General features: G+C 50.0%; 1 protein-coding gene across 1 annotated transcript in view; it reads right to left on the bottom strand.

Moving 5' to 3' along the window:
• Positions 1–25,162, bottom strand: part of SARDH (sarcosine dehydrogenase) — a 118,580-nt gene extending 93,418 nt beyond the window's left edge. The window contains exons 1-7 of the mRNA XM_015406747.1: positions 25,018–25,162; positions 21,757–22,084; positions 18,435–18,613; positions 17,742–17,921; positions 17,169–17,292; positions 14,127–14,227; positions 7,298–7,402 (exon numbers count right to left, since the gene is read on the bottom strand). Coding sequence (XP_015262233.1) covers positions 7,298–7,402; positions 14,127–14,227; positions 17,169–17,292; positions 17,742–17,921; positions 18,435–18,613; positions 21,757–22,072 — 1,005 coding nt within the window. The 5' untranslated portion in view covers positions 22,073–22,084; positions 25,018–25,162. The remainder of the gene's footprint in view (positions 1–7,297; positions 7,403–14,126; positions 14,228–17,168; positions 17,293–17,741; positions 17,922–18,434; positions 18,614–21,756; positions 22,085–25,017) is intronic.

Raw genomic sequence — 25,162 nt, 5'->3', positions numbered from 1 at the left:
TCTTGCGAGGGCCACATAGTGGCAGCGCAGATGTCCTCCAGAGGCACTCCCTCAAGGAAAGCTGAAGATGCAGAAACACCTCTAGTGGAATGAGCTTTCAGCATGACTGGCAAAGTTTGCTTCGCCAGCTCATAACGAAGCCGAATGGCCAAGGCAATCCACTTTGACAGGTGCTGAAAGGAAATTCTACATCCCAATCGGGGTTTACTATAGGCCACAAGGAGACGAGGAGAAAAGAGGACGTCCTCGAGAGGTAGAAAGAGAGTGCCCTGCGGACATCTAATGTGTGAAGGGCCCTCTGGCCGTCATCTGCCGGGTTAGGAAAGAACATAAGAACATAAGAACATAAGAACATAAGAGATGCCAATGTTGGATCAGGCCAAAGGCCCATCCAGTCCAACACTCTGTATCCCACAGTGGCCAGAAATACCAGTGCCATCAGGAGGTCCACCAGTGGGGCCAGGACATTAGAAGCCCTCCCACTGTTGACCCCCCCCAAGCACCAAGATGACAGAGCATCACTTGCCCCAGAGTCCCTATCTATACCTTGTGGCTAATAGCCACTGATGGACCTCTGCTCCATATGCTTATCTAATTCCCTTTTGAAGCCGTCCATGCTTGTAGCTGCCACCACTTCCTGTGGCAGTGAATTCCAAGTGTTAATCACTCTTTGGGTGAAGAAGTACTTCCTTTTATCCGTTCTAACCCGACCGCTCAGCAATTTCATGGAGTGCCCACGGGTTCTTGTATTGTGAGAAAGGGAGAAAAGTACCTCTTTCTCTACCTGCTCTTTCCCATGCATAATCTTATAAACCTCAATCATGTCACCCCTCAGTCGTCGTTTCTCCAAGCTAAAGAGCCCTAAGCGCCTTAACCGTTCCTCATAGGGAAAGTGTTCCAACCCTTTTATCATTCGAGTTGCTCTTTTCTGCACTTTTTCCAAAGCTATAATATCCTTTTTAAGGTGTGGTGACCAGAATTGCAGGCAAGACGATGGGTTGGGACAAGTGAGAAGCCGACACCACTTTGGGTAGGAAAGACGGGACCGTCCAGAGGAGCACTTTGTCTTTGTGGAAAATAGTGTAAGGAGGATTGGCTCGCAACCCACACAGGTCACTTGCCCTCTTAGCCAAAGTGACAGCTATCAGGAAAGCTGTTTTCCACAACAAAAGATTGTGGAGTTGCAAGAGCTGTTTTCCACAACAAAAGATTGTACAGTTGCAAGAGGCTCTAACGGCTTGCCCATCAGTTTTGAGAGGACAAGAGACAAACTCCATGCCGGAATGAGCGGCTTGACAGGGGGTGGAGCTTTAGCATGCCCTTCAAGGATGACTTAGAGGTATTGTGTGAGAACACAGTCTTTCTCTCGATAGGGTGGTGAAAGGCAAAGATGGCGGAGAGGTGGACTTTTAGTGAGGAGTAGCCCAGACCGGACTGGTGAAGAGAAACAAGGTATGAATGAATTTATTATTATAGCGCATAGCCAGCAATATAAAACCATACCTGCAAATATTTATGAGAAACAAGGTAGGTGAGGATAATAGGTAAGGATAATAGGTCTTCTCCCTTACTGGAAGCATAGGAAATGAAATGCTTCCACTTTGCCTGATAGGACCGATGAGTGGCCAGTTTCCTCGCATTCAGGAGAACATATTGCACCTCAGGAGGCAGTATTCTCCAAGCAGTCACCTTGAGAAACCCAGGATTGTGATGGAGGATCCGGCCCTGATGTTGGGGGAGCAGGTTGGGCGCCGGAGGGAGACATTGGTAGGTTGCACGGGACAATTTCAGAAGACTTGCAAACCAAGGTTGTCGTGGCCACTATAGTGTTATCTTTTGGATTGTTCTGGTGATGAGTGGAAATGAAACATGTAGAAAAAATGTCCCCTCCACTGGTGGAGGAATGCATCTCCCCTTGAGAACTTTGACGGGGGACCACGGTTGTAGAAACTCTGACACTTCATATTGTCCTGTGTCGCAAAGGCATCGATTTTGGGGTACCCGAACTCTTGAAAGATTGGTTGCAGGTAAAGAGGATTCAGGTACCACTCATGCTCTACCAGCTGCATCCGGCTGAGACAACCCGCTTGAGTGTTCTGAATGCCTGGCAGATGCACTGCAGTAAGGTGTATGTCCCGCATCTTGCACCAATGCCACAAGGTCATGGCCTTATTGCAAAGCTTCTTAGATACTGCCCTGCCCTGTTTGTTTATATGAAGACGGTAGCCATGTTGTCCGACTTGATCTGCACATGGCAATTGCGCAGAACCGGAAGGAACGTCCGAAGGGCTTGATGTACTGCCAGGAGCTCCAGATAGCTGATGTGCTGGGAGCGTTCTGAGTTGGACCACTGACCTTGCGCCATTAGTGTCCTGCAGTGGGCTCCCCAACCCCACAGGGAGGAGTCGGAATAGCACTCGGAGAAGGGAGACAGAAAAGCATTCCGGTCAAAAGATTCTCCTCTATGGTCCACCACTGAAGAGATGGTAGGACGCTGGGTGGCACCGTAAGGGGTAAGGTCTGGTGCATGCGAAGAGGGCCGAAGGCTCAAACGAACCACAACTGAAGCTGCCGCATGTGATGCCTGGCATACAGCAGTACACTGGTGGTTGCTGCCATCATCCCTAAAAGATGTTGGAACATCCGAGCTGGTTGCGTGGGTGAGGACAGTACAGCTGATGCCAACGAGTGAGAGCGAGGGCTCTGTCTGGAGGGAGAAAAGCACGTTGCGAAGGGGTACAGAGCCGTGCCCCTATGAACTGTAAGTCCTGGACAGGGGTCAAGTGGGACTAGGGGAGGTTCACACAGAGGCCCAGGGAAATCAAGAGTCTGAGTGTGGTCTCTACGTCCTGACAGAGCTGAAGTTGCGAGTGGGAGACCATCAACCAATCATCGATGTAAGGGAACACCGTTATTCCACGTTGCCTGAAAAAAGCTGTGACTACCGCCATGCATTTTGCAAAGACTCTTGGTGCAGTCACCATCCCAAAGGGGAGCACCCCATACTGGTAGTGATGAGGGCCCATCGTGAGCCTCAGGACGAATGGTGATGTGGAGGTAGGCATCCTGTAAATCGAGCAATGCCAGCCAAGCGTCCTTGGGTATCAGGGGAATAATAGACTGGAGGGTGATCATCCAAAACTTTTTGGGCGCGATGTAATGGTTGAGTTGCCGCAGGTCCATGATGGGGCACTTCCCTCCGTCCTGCTTTGGAATGATGAAATATTGGGAGTAGAACCCCTGGTGTTGTTGGGATGGGGGGGACAGGCTCTATAGCTCCTTTGTTTAAAAGAGCCTGAACTTCCATGTAAAGGAAGCTGGAAGGAGGAATAGCCACGAAATGAGGGACTTGTGGGAATGAGGAAAAGTTGATGGCGTGCCCTAGACAAATGATGGTAAGAACTCAGGTGTCCATGGTGATAGAGTCCCAGGCATCTATGAAGGGGCAAAACCTCATCCCCCAGGCTGGAGTTATTGATGGGGGGCAGCGCCGTATACTTTGGAGGGAGTCAAAGAGACTGTTTCGTGGGGGGTGCAGTCTTTTTGGTAGAAGGAGCCTTGGGTCTGCGTTGGTACTGCTACTTAGCGGGAGGCGCCTTGTGCTTCCAGTAGTCCGATTGCCAGGGGGACCTGGAACGCTTGGGGCCACTGGGCTTCCAGGGCTTGGGCTCTTTTGCGGCTATCATCCACATTGGTGAGTCTCATCCGTGGTGGCGAGAAACACCTTCACCGTCAAAGGGTAGATCTACCTTTGACTTTATGTCAGGTTGCAGATTGGTGGAGCGTAACCATGTGTGACAACAAAGGGCAACTGAAGTAGCCATGGCTTTAGAGGAGCAGGATACCGCATGGCAGATGGTGTTAATTTGTTCCTTTGTCAGTCTGGACAGCTCATTGACGAGGGAAGTGGCAGTTTTCGGAGACACTTCAGGTAGTTCTGTAATCAGCGTAGGCAATTGGTTTGACAGGTGTAAAGAATAAGTGGAGAAATAAGCTAGGTAGTTGTGAATTTTGGCAGTTTCAGTGGTAACGGAGTACATTTTCCATCCAAGGGTGTCCAGTTTGTGTCCCTCCTGGTCCGGTGGAGTCGGGTGCCTTCCTTGCTTGGATTTGTACGCAGAGTGCACTATCACCAAGTTCGGGGCTGGGTGCGAAACCAGGAATTTAGCATCCGATGGTTGTACAGAGTACAGTGAATCAAGGTGCTTCGATGTCAGTGGAATAGACGCGGGCTTATCCCCTGCTTGTCGCAGGACATCGAGGTGGACCGGGAGCATTGGAAGCAAGGAGGCTGGTGGGAGATCTGACTGCACCAGCTTGTGAACCAAGTCTGTGACTGTAGGAGCATCATTGGTGAGTTGGGTATTCAATGCAGTGGCCATGCAAGTGACCAGTTCAAGATAGGCTTTGGATCCCTCCAAGGGGGAGAGAGAACCGGGCTTAACTATGTCGGAGTCTGGAGAGGTGCGGAGCGACCCGTCCGCTTCTGAATCCGACCCTTTGGACCCGATGTCTGACGGTTCCGATGCTGAAGACCAGAGACTGAGGGTGTCAGTTGGTGCAGTCGGTGCCAACATGGGAGGATCTGCCAGGGTGTTGACTAAGGGCCCCGGGGGGACAGAGACCATGGCTGTAGGAGAGCCGACGGAGGTTTGATGATGATGGGAGCGTACGGTGAGCCAAAGATTAAAGGCCTTTGGTCCCGAGGAAGGCGAATGAAAATGTCTTCCGATGGGTACGACGAATAAGGACATGCGTAGCGATCTCCGTCTTAGTATGAAACATGGGATGGAGATCTATAGTGCTCTCAAAGGGACCGAGTATGGCGTTCCCACGGGGAAGGGGATCGTAACTCCGACAAATAATGGGAGTACCTTTCATAAGGAACTGCATAGGAGACTGGAAACTAATGGTAGCAGTGCTGGGTTATGGATCGGGATCGACTTTGATGGAATCAACGTCACAGGGACATCCTCAGCATCTCCACAGGCTGTAAAGGTGTGTCCCGATGAACCATCTCGACTTTGAGGAAGTCTGACGGCAGGTAGTTGCACACTGATGGGGATCAAGATGGAACGTGCACCACCTGAGTAAGAGGGGGCTACTATGGCTACTATGGTGGATGGAGTCGATGACAGCAGTGGTCTGCGTGTCCACAGGCGTAGAGTCCAACGGATGCACAGAAGCCGGGGTTGACTTCGAGGCCATGGCAGGCGTCGGTACCGACTGGTCCTTAGATTCGTGTGACTTCTTCAGTTTCAGCGTGTCCAGAGACGAGGCCGAGGGATTGTTTGTCGGGCTTATGCTTCAGAGGCCCCGAGGCTGAAGTGGCTGCCGACGTAGCCCAATCTCCCCTCAGAGTTGGGGGAGGCGGCGAGGCTCTGTAGCTGGAAGACTGGGACATCCCCGGGCATAGGGAGGCCTCCAAAAGGTGGCTCTTCAGTCTCACAGCTCGGTTCTTCCGAGCCTGTTTCATAAAGTTGCTGCAGTGGGCACAAGAGTCCAGTTTGTGGGTTTCGCCCAGACAGAAAAGACACAGGGAGTGCCCGTCGGTGGTGGGGATTATACCCTCACAATTTCTGCAGCGTTTGAGGCGAGTTTTCCCTTCCATGCGCCAGCAGGGGCCAGGGGAAGGAGTGGGGGGGATGCTGATGAGCGGCACAAACTCACAGAAAGGTAGAAAAGGCTTCTTCTTCTTTTTATAGAGATGAATGTGAGAGAGGAAGACAAACAAGTTGAACAAATGACAAAGAGACGAGGAGGAAAAGGGCCTGTGAGGCAGCTCAGCAAAGAGACGCAACCAGGTAGGGCTGACCAGCACAGCGGGCGTTTCCTCCCTCGCTCCAGACATGCACAGTGGGTGTCTGCTCCCCAGAGCATGGGAAGGAAGCGCACCAAAATTCAGAGGCTAGCTCTTGTAGTTCTCCGAGGTCGGGTTCAAGCGCAGGCGCAGAAGCCACGTGTGGGACTGCACAGAGACCACGAAGAAGATCACAGGGAAACGATGGCTTCGGGTTATGCCGGGCAGGGGGGTATAAAGCCAACTCCTCCTGGCTACCATGAGGGCTACCAAGGAGGGCGGCAAGCAAGCTGCCCTTTGCTCAAGAAGAAGAGGGATGGTCTTGGCACCCCTGAACTAAATCAATGGCCCCTGGACCTTCAGGCACATGCAAAGGTCTGTTCGAGGGCCTCACCACAAATCCCGGGCCAGCAGCAAGTCTGCAGCCAGCCAGCATGTGCCTTGCACGCCGACACTGGAAGCCTCTTCACAGGGGACAGGTGGCCGACACCAGCACAAAATGGGTTCCCATCACCAGCACAGGGGAAAACCCAAAGCAGTCATGTTTGAAGAAGCTTACAGAACAGAGGGGCCTTATCAATGTTCCCTCTAATTCCCCCCCCCCCACTGAGCAGAGCAGTTCACATCCCGAGCAGAATATGGCTGCTGTCATCTTAAAATGGGCCACGGGCAGGGCAAGACCCTGTGTAGCTCCAGGCGGCCGCTGGGCGGGGCTTCCTGTGTCCATGAACGGCTGCTCACCTGCAGAGCACTGGATGTTATTACTTTATGCAGCGAGCCATGGAGGAGCAAGGATCTAACATGGCTCTCTGTGCCCCATAAGTGGGGGCACGGACACATCAGATGAAACCCACCAGCCCCCCGTCCCTGAGGTCAGCTGCTTTCTGGCCTTCGTGTGGTTGGTGGGAGGGCCAGCTGTGTTGACCAAGCAAGACAGACAACAGCCGGGATCTGACCTGGCCGACCCAGAGACATCACCGGCTGATGCCCACCCGCCCCCTTGCTTCACATGCAGCTCACATCAGGCTGCCTTCTGCCGAATCAGACCCCCCCCCCCCCCAAAGTCAGTACTGTCTAGTCAGACTGGTGGCAGACTTCCGAGGTCTCACGGTGAAGGGGCTTTCACACTACCTACCACTTGGCCGTTTCAGGGGAGACGCCAGGGACTGAACCTGGGACTTTCTGCATGCCAAGTATATGCTCTACCAACTGAGCCATGGCCTCTTCCCTCCTCTTGTGCCTAAAGTGGTCTTTGGGAGCAGAGCCCATACTGCCCATGGTGGCTGGCTAGGCAAGACTCCGCTTCCTGTCTGACACCAGTTCTGCAAAGAATATGATGGAGCATTCAGTGATCGTCATTAAATGGGCTGGGTTCGGGGCCTCTTCAGCAGTCTCAGAGACCGCCAAATGGGCCAAAGCTCACTCAAAGAACCTTGTTCGGGGAGCTTTCCCCTCCTTCCAGTAATACCTTTTTAATTTCTTAGGAACACCACTCACCTCCTCCCAGAAGACTGGATTTGACTCATATCCACCCACAGAAAGGGCATCGCCTTGGAGACGCAGATACACCGATGCATCGTGATCTCGAACGTTTGGCATATTCTAAAAATACCCAGAGAGGAAAGCCATCAGAACTGGGGCAAGACTGAGAGAAAAAAATGCTTTCTCAGACAGCTATGTATGGCATGTGCTTAGGTAGGTACCTAAAAGGTTTTAAGCATACGTCTAAAAGCACATCAGGAGAATGCCGCAAACAAATGTTTATAAATGCGTGTATCAGAGATGCTTGGCTGCTGATTCCAGGTGAGAATATACTTGGTAGTAAGCCCGCATTTGCCACTATGGAATGTGTGGAATGGCCCTTTGGAAATCCAATTACAATTTGTCATTCGGGTGGGTTATATTTTAAGAAGTGAAGATGCCCTGTTGGCTAAAACGTACCTCAGAAAACCAAGTTGGGCACCAGGGAGATTGTTTTTGGTCTTGGGGGGAGCACGGCTCTCTACCAAGGCATCAGTGTTTCATTTCATAGTGCTAAGGAGCCCTTTGGGTTCAGGAGCCCTTTGGGTTCAGGAGCCCTTTGCCCAAGTCTCAGCTCCTATGGAGTGCTTCAGTTCATGTGTCTTGTGCAATTGGACCAATCTTTCATCCTGTGCACGGCCACTAGGCTTTTTACAATTTCGGTCAGTGGAAATTCCAGGGTACCATGCCCTTCCCATTGTGTATGTAACAGCTTTATTTCATAGTTGCAGATTGGGCGTGTGAGGGGTAAAAACAGCTGACCTGTACCCCCGGTTTATGGGGGAGGGATCAGGAAGAAGGGGTACAAAAAACTGCAGTACTCACTTCAATCAACCAAAGCAGTCAAATATCAATTCTGCCAAAAGTGCAGGACATTAATTAATAGGAAAAGTTTGGGCAAAGAAACAGGTTAACGGTGAAATGAAGATGTGCGGATTCTGTTTACACCAGGGACAAGTGAAAACAAAACAGAGGGTGCCGTTCCTGGTTCATCTTGCAGTCTGTTTCCAGGGTCCTGGAACACCGCCACATCCAAGGGAGGAAACCCAACTTGTCTAACGGCTACAGCCAGAAATCCACAAGAGTGGAGTCTCAGAAAATCCACTCTCTCTTGCCCCCCACCCCCATTTTCAAAAAGGGTCAGAACTCATCTGACAGCTGGGGTAAGAGCTCTTTTGAGGGCCTCTCAAATCTCTTCTGGAGTAAGAATGGGCGAAAATGCCCCTGAGCAGGTACAGAGGGCATTCCCAGGGACTGGGGGACATGAAAGAGGTTTATAAATGATGCACAGGGCAGGCAGGGATGATAAGCAGAACTTTTTCTCCCTCTCCCAAAATACTAGAACTCAAGGACATCCAAGGAAGCTGATTGGCCACGAGCACAGATTCATGGAGTAGAGAAGGGAACCTCCATGTTCAGAGGCAGTAAACCTCAGAATCCCAGAGCCAGGAGGCAACAGCAAAGGAAGGCCAAGCCCTCTTTGCCCTGTTGCTGGCCCTGCGGAGGAACTGGTTGCCCACGGTGTGGGACAGGATGCAGCTGGGCTCTTTTGTTCTTCCAAAGCTGAGAATATCCTTGTTTTCCAGGCCTCTTCACTGTCATCATTTCCTTGACCTACTGCTTCTCCAGAACCATTATTTTGTTTGTTTTCTCAGTTTATTTATTTACTCTATTTATACCCCACCTTTCTCCTCAAACAGCTTACAGAATTCTCCTCGCCTCCATTTTCTCTTCACAACAACCCTGTGAGGTGGCTCAGGCTGAGCATGAGTGACCCAGTGAGCGTCCATGGCAGGAGTGGAGATCTGAGCCGGGTCTCCCAGTTCTGAGCCCAACATCTTAACTGCTACACCCCACTGTGGGGTCTCCTCTTTCACGGGAGATCCAAAGGGTGCTGCTCCCTGACAATCAGCAACCACGTAGGTGTTGCTAGACCTGCCGGCAGCATTCGACACAGTCGGCCACCAACTACTGACTCACTGCCTCGCTGACACTGGGATCCAGGGGTCTGCCTTGCAGTGGCTTTCCTCGTTTCTCCAGGGCCAGGGACAAAGGGTGACCGTAGGGGAGCAGCTGTCCCAAAGGCACCCGCTAGTGTGTGGAGTGCCCCAAGGGGCAGTGCTTTCCCCGATATTATTTAACAGCTATGTGTGCCCCCTTGCTCAGATTGCCCCAAGGCATGGGCTAGGGGGTCACCAGTATGCAGATGACACCCAGCTCCATCTGCTGTTGGGTGGCCAGTCAGACGGTCAGATGATGAGGTCGAGCCACTTAAGAGACAGCAAATGACGCGGTTTCAGGAGGCACGATCTTGGCTCTTGATGGCCAAAGACCCTCCCCAAATGCTCACAACTCAGACATAGACATTAATCTTGGAGGCCCAGCTGAGCTCCACAGTAGAAAGCCGGCAGTCACGCCTCATTCTGCCGTGTGCGCACTGCAGAAGTATTTCCTGCACTTTTAAACAGGAAGATTCTGGTGGTTGGTGTCAGCTAGGCCTCTCTCCAGCCCTGGCTGCCATGGGAGTGGGGGTGACTCTGGAATGTCCAGCTTCATTTCTGCAATATGTTTTTGTCATCTCTGTATGACCTTCCGTGCCTGGTGCAGTCTTTCTCCTGGGAACGGTCGTCTGTTACTCTGGCGGGCTCCTACCTGATCCCTGACTGGCCTTAAGCCATCAGGAGGCCTCCTTGAATGACGGAATGGTTAAGATGTCTGCACACTCTCTAAGTCTCAATAAACTTTAGTTCTTTGATTGACAGCTGTTGGGAACCGATTATTGCAGGAGTCTGACAGTTGGTCTGAAGCAGCAGGACAAAGTTGAGTGCACTCAAAAGCCCACCCGTTGAATAAGAACATAAGAACATAAGAGCCGCCAATGTTGGATCAGGCCAAAGGCCCATCCAGTCCAACTCTCTATGTCACACAGTGGCCAGAAATACCAGGGGCCATCAGGAGGTCCAGCAGTGGGGCCAGGACATTAGAAGCCCTCCCACTGTTGACCCCCCCCCCAAGCACCAAGATGACAGAGCATCACTTGCCCCAGAGTCCCTATCTATACCTTGTGGCTAATAGCCACTGATGGACCTCTGCTCCATATGCTTATCCAATTCCCTTTTGAAGCCGTCCATGCTTGTAGCCGCCGCCACCTCCTGTGGCAGTGAATTCCAAGTGTTAATCACTCTTTGGGTGAAGAAGTACTTCCTTTTATCCGTTCTAACCCGACCGCTCAGCAATTTCATGGAGTGCCCAAGAGTTCTTGTATTGTGAGAAAGGGAGAAAAGTACCTCTTTCTCTACCTTGGTTGGTCTTAAAGGTAAATAAGACTTGGTTGGTCTTAAAGGTGCCACTGGACGCAAACTTTGTCCTTTTAAAAAGGCAGACACCCCAGATCTTGAATTGTAGTTGACTGCCACTGCAATGGGTGGGAATCTGGTTGGAGCGGCACTAACGCGGACACTGAAGGACATCTAGAGGCAGTTGGAGGAATGTACTTTCCTGTCACCAGCAAAACTGGATAGTGGAGAGACCACGCTTTCCTGAGTGATCTCTCTCCATGCAGCCTTTCCCAAAAAAGAAAAAGAAAAGGTTCTAGATCCTTGGAGATGAACAGGATTTTTGTATTTTTTAAAATCCTATAAACCAAATGTATCCAAAAGATTCAAATATGTAACATGAACAACCAGACACCCTGCCCCCTCCAAAGGGCCAAAAGGAGGTTCCTCTTCTGTGCGGCAGGAAGGAGACGGCTTAGGAAATCTTATGGCCAGAAGCTGGTTTCAACCACGCAGCTTTCAGAGAACGAAAAGGGAAAGAAGCCGACACTCTGCTGCCCAAACTGGATGGCTCTGAGGGTGGCAAATTCCCTTGACAGCCAGGGCCCGCTCCCTTTTTACTGGCATTTTATTGCCAACAATGCAGCTGCTGAGACAGCGAATTTTTTAACAGGGAGAAGATGTATCAGTTTCTGACTTTAATGTCTGAAAAATCAGGCAGTTTTATTCTTGCATTGTCTGTTGTATGTATTGTGTTATGTTCATCTTGTGTTCTAAGTCTGAAATCCATTTTTGTTTGCATCGCTTGTAGTATTAATTATACAGTTTTCATTCTGCAGCCTGCCTGGAGTCTCAATGAGAAAGGCTCAATGATTCATGAAATCAATACAGAAAATTCCCCTTCAGCTCACTAGGTAAAGGTAAAGGTTCCCTTGCTTGAAAGCCAGTTGAATCCGACTCTAGGGTTGCGGTGCTCATCTCCGTTTCAAAGCCGAAGAGCCAGCGCTGTCCGAAGACGTTTCCGTGGTCATGTGGCTGGCATGACTAAACACCAAAGCGCACGGAACGCTGTTACCTTCCCACAGAAGTGGTCCCTATTTATCTACTTGCAATTTCTTGCTTTCGAACTGCTAGGTTGGCAGGAGCTGGAACTAGAGACGGGAGCTCACTCCATCATGCGGCACCCGGGTCTCGAACTGCTGAACTACCGACCTTCCACAGCCTGCAGTTCAGCGTCTTAACCACTTGAGCCACCGCAGCTCACTACTCCCACTGAAAATCCCAAGTTGTCTTTGGCTGTACGGCGATTTTCTGATGGGAGCACAACTTTTCTCCAGTGAGGGCTGAAGCAGATTGGGGAGTTGTGATTTCTCATGGGAAAGCAAAGGGAGGGGGATGGATTCAATAGCCTTGGCCTCACAAACCTAAGGACGCCGGCACAAACCTAAGGACGCCGGCATTGCCGAGGTAGAAACAGGCCAAAGAACCAGTGGTGCTATTGAAGAATACTTTGTTCAGTTAAAGAGTTCCCTACACGCTTTGCAGTACAGCTTCTTCAGAGGAAATGGTGATATAAAAGGTGAGTTCCAACAATTAAAGTACATATTGTAAAAGTTGTTTAATTAACCAATGCTAAGTATATTTAAAAAATCAACTGTAAAACAAAAATCAACTGTACAGCAAGAATGCAAGATCAGTGTTAGTTGTTTGGTGAGATCTTGCATTCTTGCTGTAAAAACACAGAAGAATCAGCAGGTTGTTGTTGTTCAGTCGCACAGTCGAGTCCGACTCTTCGCGACCCCATGGACCATCTCCCGCCAGGCCCTCCTGTCTTCCGCCTTCCTCTGAAGTTGGCTCAATTTCATGTTCGTTGCATCGATGACACTGTCTAACCATCTCATCCTTTCCCGTCCCCGTCTTCTTTGACCTTCAATCTTTCCCAGCATCAGGGTCTTCTCCAGTGAGTGCTCCCTTCTCATTTGGTGGCCAAAGTATTTGAGCTTCAGTTTCATTATCTGGCCTTCCAGGGAACAGTCAGGGTTGATTTCTTTTAGGATGGACTGATTTGATCTTCTTGCAGTCCAAGGGACTCTCAAGAGTCTTCTCCAGCACCATAGTTCAAAAGAATCTATTCTTCAGCGCTCGGCCTTCCTTATAGTCCGACTCTCGCAGCCATACATGACTACTAGGAATACCATTGCTTTGATCATGCGGACTTTTGTTGGCAGGGTGATGCCTCTACTTTTTATCATGCTGTTTAGGTTCGCCATCGCTTTCCTCCCAAGGAGCAGGCGTCTTTTGATTTCATGGCTGCAGTCACAGTCTGCAGTGATCTGGGATCCCAGGAACGTGAAGTCTGTCACTACTTCCACGACTTCCCCTTCTATTTGCCAAGGAGTGATCTTAGTTTTTTTGATGTTGAGCTTCAAGCCCACTTTTGCACTCTCCTCTTTTACCCTGAGCAAGAGGCTCTTTAGGTCCTCTTCACTTTCAGCCATTAGAGTGGTATCATCTGCATATCTGAGGTTGTTGATCTTTTCCCCAGCAATCTTAATTCCCGCTTGTGATTCATCCAGGCCAGCATTTCACATGATGTACTCTGCATATATATTAAATAAGCAAGGTGACAATATACATCCTTGTCGTACTCCTTTTCCTATGCTGAACCAATCAGTTGTTCCATATCCGGTTCTAACTGTCGCTTCTTGGCCCTTATACAGGTTTCTCAAGAGAGGTTAGTTAATTATAAAACCAGAAAAACATTCTTTTATTCTTACACCAGAACTTGCCTGACACAAAGCTGGTTATTTTGTCTCTTTAGTCTTCAGATAATTTTTCTCTTTACATACAACCAAGAGAATGGAGTAAGCACTAACCAGTTTAATTAGTACCTTTTAAATCCTTGTTAACTGCACGTTTGATTATTAATATGTCTTGCATTGGTTAATTTAAATAACTTTTATGATACATACTCTAATTATGGGAATGCACCTCTTATAGATTACAAATTCCCCTGAAAAAGATTCATTGTGATAATATGTAGGGAATGTTTTACCTGAATAAAATATTCTTGTTACGCCATTGGCTCTTTTGCCTGTTTTTGTCTCTGTGATTGGTATGGCACTTCTGTTTTCTCCCAGCATTGCATAACGTTTTAAAAGTTGGTAAAAATAATCACCGAATTATATATAGCATGGAGTCCCATGGAGAACCACAAGGCAAATGCCTACTTCATCTCTGCATCCAAAGTGAGTAGATGATCCAGGGACACGGCCAGTGAGCCAACCCCAGAACAGATGGATGGGAAAGGACCCACCAGAGCAGGGAATCACGCAGAGATGCAGCAATGGGTATCCATCCTGCTGCTTGGCCCTTGGGGCTCCGAGGGGCCTGTCTGCATGGCACACACCGCAGGAGTCACACCTCACTGGTGCAAAGCAAAGCAGAAGCAGGTCTTCCTTTCTACATCACTGACACATGGCGGCGGCAAAGGCTTCTCTGTGATGAAAGAGCACCGACAGTGCACTAACCTGGATGCCCTCTATCCTCTCTGTCACGACGTAGGCATGATGCATCGCCACGAGGGGCACGTTGACACCGGCCATCTTCCCCAGGGCTTGGGCCCACACACCTGCCAGAGAAGGAAGGCGACCTTTGAGTGGCAACCATCCTCGAGCTTAGAGCTTGGCTGGCTGCTTTCAGATTAAGACTGAAGGTTTGCTTTTCTAGTCCATCGTCAGGGAGTTTGATTTACAGACTAAAGGAGGATAATTATAGAAATACCCCGTTAAATCAAATAGACAAGAAACTGAACCTCCCTGGCCTCCCGATATCAACACTCAAGAATATATCCCAGCAAGAAGCATGGAGACAGAGCAGATCGAAAGGAAGTCATTGGGATAGGGATAGGACCGCTGCACGCGCCAGGCGTGTATGTTCTCCTCTAGCTCTGGGAATCCCTCCTTCGTGACCCATCCTATCTAAGCCATCTTACCACCCCCTCTCATAGATTTGCTTTTACTCTTGCAAGATTAAATGCTGTACCATCTGCAGAATTAACGGGACGTTTATCACGAGCTCCGTATTCAGAGAGGCTTTGGACCTGCACTCCCCCCCCCCCCGTCTGCTCCAGAGGGCTGTCCTGTGGGAAAGGGGAACAATTTGGTCTCGGACCTTCGCCTCAAGGAAAGGATGCCTCAGTTGAACGCTGGGAGAAGCTCCTTAAGAGCCAGAGCAGGCTGCCAGTGGGCCTCGGGAAGGGGCTCTTCCCGGCTGGAGGTCTTCGAGCAGAGACTGGACCAAGTGGCCTGGAGAGCCGCCTAGCTGGATTCCTTGGGAGATCCTGGCAGGGTCCTGTTTTCACTGCAGAATGGCAGGCCTGCCAGATCCTCAAGGAGGCTCTCTGACAGAAGTGTGGAAGGAAAATGTTCTGCCAGTTGCAGCCAAGGTGGCCCGTGAGAGAGGTCTACCAAAAACTGTGCATGGGGTGGAGAATACAGAGAGAGAGGGAACGTTTTCTTCCATCTCCCAGACTGCTAGAACCTGGGGGCACCCAATGAAGTTGATGGGCCAAAAGGAAATACCTCTTTACTCAATTAGTCATTAAATTTGGGTTGGATCCAGACTCAGCTGGCAATTTCCACAGATCCCCTTCTGACTGCAGACCCCATCCCCAAGTCATTCAGGAACCCCTACACCCCCCCCCCCCCCGACCCCCCCCCCCCCCCCCCCCCCCCGGAGCAGCAGGGAAGTTCCGTTCTACCACTGGAAAATTCAGTCTGCATCCAACCATTTAAAGAGGGAATTAGATGAATTCACAGAGGACAGGTGCATCAGTGGCTACTAGCCACCGAAACGAAAGGAATCCTCACATTCAGAGGGAATAAACCCCTGGCGGCAATTCCAGGGGAAGACCTTCGCCTCCCATGACCTGCTCGCTGGCCCTCCAGGACAACTGGTTCGCCACTGAGTGGAACCAGCTGCTGGACTACGTGGACCCCTGGTCTGATCCAACAGGGCTTTTCTTTTCTTCTTCTCACTGTAACTTTGTGATGGGAAGAACCACAATGGCTGGAATTCCCACTTCTGAGCCAACTTTTAAAGGGAAAGCAATCCAACCCAGGGCTAGACCTCTGAGCGCAGGTGAAGATCTGGGCAGCCAGTCCAGCACATGCAAAGGAAGCCCTTCTTCCCACAAGACTTAAAACTAGTTTATGAAACTGAAGATGGGCCATCAGTTTAGATGCCTTAATAAACTCATCCAGGATGGGCTTATCCAACAGTGATCAGTTATGCTAACCCTGTGGAAGCTCTATGTTCAGGGGCAGTCTACCTCTGCTCACCAGGTGCAGCTGGCAGATAGCAGGCCTGGCTCTGTGGCTGGAAATGGGAGCCTCGTCCTCTAAGGCTGTGCCAAGCCAAGGGGGCTCCATGTTAAAAAAAGACACAGAGAGAGAGGGAGGGAGGGAGGAAGGGAGAGATCCCTGCATATCGGTAACAGGCACTTTGGAGAGAAGGGCTGCAGCTAGATATGTAACACTTCCAGATGTTTTTTAAAAAAATTGTCAGGGAAAAATGGCAGTTAAGAAAAACTGAACATATAAAAGATCTGAATCTAGAGCTGCTTCACCAATTTTGACAACATGAAATGTGTGATTTTAATACTCAGCAGATAAAACTGTGCTGCCTGTTCGCCATATTTATAAAATTTAAACTTATAAATACTTTCTTTTATGACAAGCAAAAACTGTGAATGTACCAAATTTATTTAACTGCTGCACCCGATGCTACCTTAGAGGAAATGGATCTCAGTTTTTGCCATCTGAGAAATAATTTAAAAAATAATATAAGCTGCAGACAGAAAACAAATTTTGTAGTAAGTGAAAGAAACAGCACTGTTGGCATATAAGTAGTTTCACACAATCACAACAGCACGTCTGGATATTGACTGAAGCATTACGACACATTGAAACCATTCAATTTTCCAATGGTATATCATCATCATACACATTATAACCTATTAACTGTAGACAATAGTAGTCACGTTTATACAATATAGCGTTGAAAATATTGTGCATTTCTACAACATGCACAGGAAATGTTCTAACATTGCAGACTGGTTGTTTTATATAAAGAACTTCACACTACTCATTTTGAATAAGTCCTTGTCTTAAAAAGCCTTTTATTCACTCCAAAATAATAAAAAAAAAACATTTACAGGAGGGTTCCACCCCACCCCCCCCCGGACTCCTCCAAATTTCTTATTTCAATTGGCAACACTGAAAATGTCCCCCATTTTCCCTGTGCTCTTCCAGGGCCTTCACATCTCTAGCTGTAGCCTAACCTGACCCACTGGATCTGGATACGCAGGGGAATTTTTAAACTTTTGAGCAAGGAGCTATGATTTCCCCCATTTCACCAGTGATCTGGATAATGTCAGAAGCAGGCGGCCCGGAAAGGGGTCATTACCCCGGGACAACCTGTCGGATGCAACGTGCCCCTGGGTCCTGCCTCTGTGAACAAGGCCAGAGATCCTGTAACAGTGGACAGCACATTTCTTCAGCTTTTCCTACCTGCGCAATTCACCATGCAGGATGTCTGGATAGTACCGTGGCTTGTCACCACAGCTGCCACCCGCCGTACGCCCAGGTCATCTGTTCTAACCTCAACACCAGTCACTGGGCAGTTCTCAATAATCTAGAAAGAGCAGAGACAGAAATGAGCTGCACGTTTCCCATCTTAGAGGGACCCAAACAAAGAGTGGGAACCCAAGCCCTCTAGGACCACCACTAGGTGCTGTCGCTGGGCACGGGGCTTTGGCGAGTCCTCGCTCACGGAGCTCTGCCTTCTCCCTGCTCAAGTCTTCCCAAGCAGCTCCCACTTACTCCGCCCACCCACCACTGTCTCTCCAGCCCACGGCTGCCTAGACTGGCAAGAGACCCCCCCAGATCTTCCCAGACCTTCTACCTGAAATGCTTTTAACCCAGCACTTTCCCCCATGGCAAGCAGGCTCTCCGCTGCTAAGAAGTCACGGCTCCGCCCCAGCTGCAAACGTGACCACAGGTTCTTGCCTGCTGGGCCTCTTCTAATACTGATCTGATTGCGGTCCTACTGGAAACTAATCCAAGGGCTGTCTTCTCAGTTACCAGAGCCCCCCGGGCCGTGGCTGCCCGGGCAAGGGAGGTACAGGTGCCTGCAGGATCCATCGTGCCGTCCTTGGGGACATACAGTGTGCCGTAGAGGTCGTCCACATTCATCAAGGGATACAAGCTCTTGGTTTCCCCGGGGGACAGGACATACGACTCGACACCATACACTTTACCAAGCTGCAAAAGAGGTAGAATAAACAAGCCCATTGGCACTGAGTTGAGCTCCAAAGTGGGTCTCGAGCGATCCTGGGGTAGCCAGGGGTTTGCCAGTAGAGAGGACAAGCAATGCGGGTCTGCTGCTCCGAAAGACAGCCGGCCCCCTCACTGCCCATCCCTCCCCAGACTGCCCAGCTCTACGGGAGTTCACTTGGGCTCACTCCAAGGTGGGCTCCATCCAAGCAGGACACTGGAGAGCCTCAAAAGGCCTGGCTGGCACCCGACAGAGTGCCACAGAATCTGACCCGCTGATTGCAGAAGAACTGGAGAAAAAGAGCCAAACCACCAAACATGAGGGCAGGAAGACTGGGTTCGTGAGGAAACGGCACCTGTGCTGTATGCGAGAGGACAATTTTACACCCTGGAGTGAGACACAGCAAGAGAAGAGCAGCAAGAAGATCCTTGCTCGGGTCACTGCAGGACATGCCCCAGGTGCAAACCAGAGCGGGACTCGGTTGGGAAGGCGTTGCTTACAGACATGAGTCGCTTGTATTCATCCAACCGTTGCTTGTTGGAGGCAATGAAGAGGCCTCCATTTTGAATCCATCCGGTGTGGAGGCCCGTCTCTTGCTCCAAGTCCCGGCTGACCACATCACGGGTGTGAGCCAAAAGCTCAACCTCCACGTCGCTGGGGCGCAGCTGCCACAAGAGACCTGAAGGCAAGGGCAAGAAGAGGCGGACCTCTCAGCACAGCTGGCACAAACTACCAGTAGCCATCCAAATTCCTTGGGCTCTAGAAAATGGATAAGAACGGACTGTATGATGGAACAGGGTGAAGGCTGATGCACATGTTGACCAATATCCAAAATGGCCCACCACTCAAATTTCAGCAATCACATTTCAAACACAAAATTTAAATTTAAAGAGAACCTACCTCTTTTTTATTTAAAAAATCTTTTAGCTGCCTTTAGCATACCACGCAGCTTACAATGTAAACAAAACAGTAATTATAAAAAACACATACAAGACCACAATTTAAAATCTCAATTAGGACTGCCAATAAAGAAAAACTTAGTATCCAGTGGCACCTTAAAGACCAACAAAGTTTAATTCTGGGTATAAGCTTTCGTGTGCCCATGGTACTTTTTGTGGGCCCGGTACTTTTCAATATTTTTATAAATTACCTGGACGAGGGTTTGGAGAGGCTACTCATTGAATTTGCAGATGACACAAAATTGGAAAGAGCAATGAACACACCACAAGACAGAGAAAGAATGCAATGAGAAAAGTGGGCGGATGTGAACAAGATGCAATTTAACAAGGACAAGTGCTGAGTTCTACATCTGGGTAACAAAAATGAGGAACATGCATACTGGATGGGGGATACACTTCTGGGTAGCAGTGTGTGAACAAGATCTTGGGGTATGGGAGGATCATAAGTTAAGCGGTTTGAAAGCCTGGCAAGTAGATAAATGGGAACCTGCCTTAGGTGCAGGGGGCACCCACCTTCCGGCGCAGTAGCGGCGAAGAAGACCTGTGGTGGTGGCAGACGATGGCGGCGATCCGGCAAAAAGAACATGGCGGCGAAACCAACATCAAGCTGCAGACGTTCCAGGCGGGGACTGGTCCAGAGACGCGGCCGGAGCCAATCAGACAGTGGCCGGTGCAGCAGTTGTCACACAGTCGCGGACTATGGAACCAACCCAGAAGGAGCCGCTGCGGAGCCGCACCGAGATAGAACCCACCACGAAAGCCACAGGAAGAAGAGAGAACAAGCGGTGCCTGGTAGGCACTCACCTCCCCTATAGACATTGTGGCCCTAGATAGGAAGTATAATATGCCTATGTAAACCGCTCAGAGCCTCCGGGATCGAGCGGTATAGAAATTGAATAAATAAATAAATATGAGCAGCCAGTGTGATGCAGAAACAAAAAAGGCTAATGGGATCTTGGGGTATATCAACAGAGGCATCACATCCAAATCACAAGATGTCAGAGTCCTGCTGTACACTGCGTTGGTCAGGCCACACCTGGAGTACTGTGTGCAATTCTGGAGTCCTCACTTTAAAAAGGATGTGGACAGAATGGAGTGGGTGCAGAGGAGAGTGACGAGGATGATCAGGGGTCTGGAGACCAAGGCCAATGAGGAAAGGCTGAGGGACTTAGGGATGTTCAGTCTGGAGAAGAGGTTGAGGGAGACATGATTGCTCCTTAAGTATTAGCTGTTCCTGTTGGCAGCAGAGGATAGGACTCACAAGAAGGGGTTTAAATTAAAGGCGGGAAGGTACCGGCTGGATATTTGGATATTAGGAAAAATATCTTTACAGTAAGAATTGTGCAACAATGGAAACAGCTGCCTAGGGAGGTGATGAGCTCCCCCTCCCCGGCAGTCTTTAAGCAGCAGCTGAACAAACACGTGTCAGGGATGCTCTAGGCCGATCCTGCATTGAGCAGAGGGGGTTGGACTAGATGGCCTGTATGGCCCCTTCCAACTCTTATACTGAGAGTCAACCTTTGTTGCAAGCACATAAAAGCTTAGACCCAGAATTAAACTTTGTTGCAAGCACACGAAAGCTTAGACCCAGAATTAAACTTTGTTGCAAGCACACGAAAGCTTAGACCCAGAATTAAACTTTGTTGCAAGCACATGAAAGCTTAGACCCAGAATTAAACTTTGTTGCAAGCACACGAAAGCTTAGACTCAGAATTAAACTTTGTTGCAAGCACACAAAAGCTTAGACCCAGAATTAAACTTTGTTGCAAGCACACAAAGCTTAGACCAGAGGTTCCCAAACTTATTTGGCCTACCGCCCCCTTTTCAGAAAAAAAATTACTCAGCGCCCCCCTGGAAATCTACCTTCAAGAAGTGGACAAAAAGATGCAGTGACAAATTTGCACAGAGTAAAGAAAGATGTTGTTGGCCTGAAGCCAGAGGCCAGAAGCAACCGCCACACAATAGCCCAGCAGGCTCCACCTCCACCTCCCTCCTTGATCCCAGGGAAGACCAGGAGAAGGCAGAAAAAGGCTGCTTTAGATAGGTTCTGGGCTCTTCTTTCTTTATGCTTCCACGGCCTCCTTAGTTTTATTCAATGCCCCCCAACTGCACCCAAGGCTCCTACCGCCCACCTGGATCGTTCCAGCGCCCCCCAGGGGGCGGCATTGACCACTTTGGGAGCCAGTGGCTTAGACCCAGAATTAAACTTTGTTGCAAGCACACGAAAGCTTAGACACAGAATTAAACTTTGTTGGTCTTCTAGGTGTCCCTGGACTCAAACTTTGTTCTACTGCTTCAGACCGACATGGCCGCCCACCTGGATCTAAATTAGTCCAATGCGGTCCCAAGTAAAACTGTCTTCAGCTGCCTCCTGCAGATCAACAGGGAGAGGGCCAGGCGCACCTCCTGCGGAGTAGGCTGTTCCAGAACTGTGGAGCTGCCACTGAGAAGGCCCTCTCTTCTCTGCCCGCCACAGGAGCTTCTTGGATTGGTGGGATACTTAGGAGGGCACTCTTAATTCCTGGGCAGAGACCCCAGTCACGTTCCGCTCATGCAGCTGGGCCTTCTAGAGCAGGTGGGGAACTGTACCGGGCTTCTCTAGGACACCACCTCAGAAGCCCTCAAGGGACAGAAGCACCACCTGGCAGGACCTGGAATGCACCGCAGGAGGACCTCCCTTGGGTAGTGCTTCGCCTCTGCCTCCCGCGCTCCACCCCATCCTTCCCCGCCCACCCCAACATCCACCATCACTTGGTCCCCTTCGCACCCAAGGGTGGCTGGCCTCCCAGAAAGACGAAAAAGGGACCCGCCCCCGGTTCCCAGCACGCCTCCCCTCTGCACTAATATCACTGCACCCTTTGACCTGCTGTGTGCCAGGTGGTCCCAGAAGTCAATCGATCCCTCTCGAGTAAGACGACGTTGGTCACCCCAATCTTCGCAAGGTGATAGACAGTCTGGCATCCCACACTGCCTCCCCCGACCACCACCACGTCTGCTGAGGCAGGGAGTGGCTGGGTGGGCCCTTTCCCTTGGGGGCCGCTTTCCTTCAGAGTCTTCTGATACGGGACGTTCTTTTCCGACGTCTGGCTTGGTGCGTGGCTGAAAAATCGGACCGTTCGCCTAGACAACAGGGGCCGGAGAGAAGAGGCTACACGGACCCCGCGCCTCAGGCTGGCCATGGTGACCTGGGACTGCAAAGGCAAGAGAGAGAAACCCATCAGGTTTGCCACCCTTTGTCAGACCCTCGCACAAACTCACTCTCAACAACACTCGTCTTCTAGTGATCTGCTTAGAGATATGTAGTTGTGTCAGGTAGAGACCATCTGTGTCAGAACTGACCAAGTTGGCACCAGTTCTGGTATCATACATGATTCAAACACCCCCCCCCCCCATGACCCATCCAATTATACCAACACATTACCAGCGCATGCTCCCCCACCCCACCCGCCAACCTAACAGTTTCATTATTTACAATGGCCGGCTAGCAGAGACAGGCCTTCAAGAACTTTCACATTCTTCCCATACGGGAGGCCCCTAAGAAAACAGCAGGTTCTCAAACACACATCCACACACTCACCACTGCTCCCCCCAATAGCCCAGATACAGAATGGTTACAGGAAAATGAAGACAGAGCACGTGATCCCATGGCAAACGAGGCCCCAAGTTTGACACCCTGGGAGTCCTATGTACAAAGAATATATCAGGAAGTTGCAGCCCTGGGCTGGGAAGGATGAGAAACAGTTGGCTAAAAATCTAGCAGGCGTTGAGTCCTTTATGATTACAACCAGGGTGTACATATTTAAAATAAGTTCCTAATCAACTACGACAAAACCAAGATTGTCGTCTGCCGAGTCAGTTTCCTTAGACATGTGTGGTAGATTAATTCTCTTCATGTAGAAGAAGTAGAGATGTGAAGGCCCGGAAAAAACCGGAAAAATTCGGAGGGAAAACGTGTTTTTTCTTTCTTTTTTTTTCCTGAAGCCTTTTTGTTTTTTTCTGAAAAATTGAAAAAATAAAAGGGAAAAAATTGATTATGGAACGTTTTATTTTAATATGATGAGTAAAATATTTTAAGACAAGGTGTTCAAATATTTTCCAAATCATTTCTAAAATATATATATATGGTATCAGATTGATCTAATTTCTGTGCACTGAGGACAAGCAAGTCCTAGGTTACAAAGTGAACTCTCCAGTGCAAGAACAAGATGCATTTCTTCCTTTAGGAGGTGCGATTGTCAGAAGAAAATAAAAAAGTTTCAGTTTTGTTTTTGCATGTGGATGGGTATTCTGTTTGTAATAATTGTTTGGATACGCTATATTTTTAATATGCTAGTTGTGATAATTTCATGCCAAGTAAAAATGTCCATAGTCATATTTTATGTTCCTAAAGTAACAGAATGACTTTCAATCTAGAAAAGACAAAAGAAATGCTAATGTAGCATTTTTTTCAATTTTGCCGAAAATTTCCGTTTCCCCCCGAAAAAACCCGGGTTTTTTTCCGAGCTTCAAAATTTCCAGAAATTTTACATCTCTAAGAAGAAGTGAAGATGCTTGTTTAGGGATTCTTTACAAACCACATTCAGCTGGTCAAACGGGAGGGAGAATAAAGGGCCCCCCACTCCTGGAGGTTCCTCAGAGGTAAACAAGTGCCGCCCTCTTTGGAGAACTTCGACAAGAATCTGCCCCCCTCAATCCCTAGATGGGGCAGAGGTGATGGAGGTTTCAAGAAGGAAGTTGACTGAGGTATTTCAAATAAGCTCTTTGGAGTATTTGGACTCAAACTGGTGTTAAATCGGTAGGTGCTGAACTAAACCTGTACTTCTTCAGTTATCAGGTAAAACTTTTGCTGCCGGAAAGCAGACTTCCTAAAATATGCTTTTAAAATAGCCGTCCCTCTGTTTATTGCCTTGGGAATCAGAGATTTCCCACCTCCTAACCAGATATGGAACAACTGATTGGTTTAGCATAGGAAAAGGAGTACGACAAGGATGTATATTGTCACCTTGCTTATTTAATACATATGCAGAGTACATCATGCGAAATGCTGGCCTGGATGAATCACAAGTGGGAATTAAGATTGCTGGGGAAAAGATCAACAACCTCAGATATGCAGATGATACCACACTGATGGCAGAAAGTGAAGAGGACCTAAAGAGCCTCTTGCTCAGGATAAAAGAGGAGAGCGCAAAACTGGGCTTGAACCTCAACATCAAAAAAACTAAGATCATGGCATCCGGCCCCATCACTCCTTGGCAAATAGAAGGGGAAGTCGTGGAAGTAGTGACAGACTTCACGTTCCTGGGATCCCAGATCACCGCAGACTGTGACTGCAGCCATGAAATTAAAAGACGCCTGCTCCTTGGGAGGAAAGCGATGGCGAACCTCAACAGCATGATAAAAAGTAGAGACATCACCCTGCCAACAAAAGTCCGCATGGTCAAAGCAATGGTATTCCCAGTAGTCATGTATGGCTGCGAGAGTTGGACTATAAGGAAGGCCGAGCGCTGAAGAACAGATGCTTTTGAACTATGGTGCTGGAGAAGACTCTCGAGAGTCCCTTGTTCATAAAAATACTCCCATTTAGAATAAATGTCTTCCTCTGCCGGGGTTGCAGGCAACATCAGGAAGGAAGCCCTGAGAAAGCTGGGCTCTGTGCTAAAGGCCAGAAAGTCCCGGTGAGCGCTAATTCCGTGCTCTTGTCCTGCACAGTGAGAGGATGCGGCAGGGTCCCTGAAATGGATCGCTCCGGCCTGGGCGCCTGCCAGGGTCCGGGAGGGCAAACTCGGCGACGCCGCAGCTCAAATTGCGGCTGGGGGGAGGGAAGCGACCGAGCAAAGGGGCGGCCAGTGGAGGAGACCCAGGCGGCCTCCGGCGGGGAGGTGTCCCTGCCGGCGGGGGGCAGCTGGGCGAGGGGCTTCCGCTCCCTTCGCTTGGGAGCCCGGCCCGGAACCCCCGGAGCCCGACGCCAGCCCGCCCAACCCGGGGGACCGACGGGGCCTGCGCTGCCCCGGCCCAGCACGCGGGGAGGGAGCCGCTTCCCGCCGCGCGCGGAACTCCCGGCCACTGGAGGGGCCCGAGGAAAGGCGGCGGCGGCGGCTGCTGGCTAGGCGGCCGGCCCACTCACCCGGCGTTCGGGCCAAGTCCTGCTCGCCGCCGCCGCCGCCGCCGTCCACCGGGCGAGGAGGAGGAGGAGGAGGAGGAGGAGCCTCCGGCTGGGCCCCGCCCCCGACTGGCTGCCCAGTGGGGAGAGGAGGGGCGCCCGCCCAGGC

This window comes from Gekko japonicus, unplaced genomic scaffold, assembly GCF_001447785.1.
Source record: "Gekko japonicus isolate JY-2015 unplaced genomic scaffold, Gekko_japonicus_V1.1 scaffold427, whole genome shotgun sequence".
In the NCBI taxonomy this organism is placed as follows: Eukaryota; Metazoa; Chordata; class Lepidosauria; order Squamata; family Gekkonidae; genus Gekko; species Gekko japonicus.
Note: the sequence above shows the minus strand (reverse complement) of the source record. Positions and strands in the feature narration are given on the sequence as shown.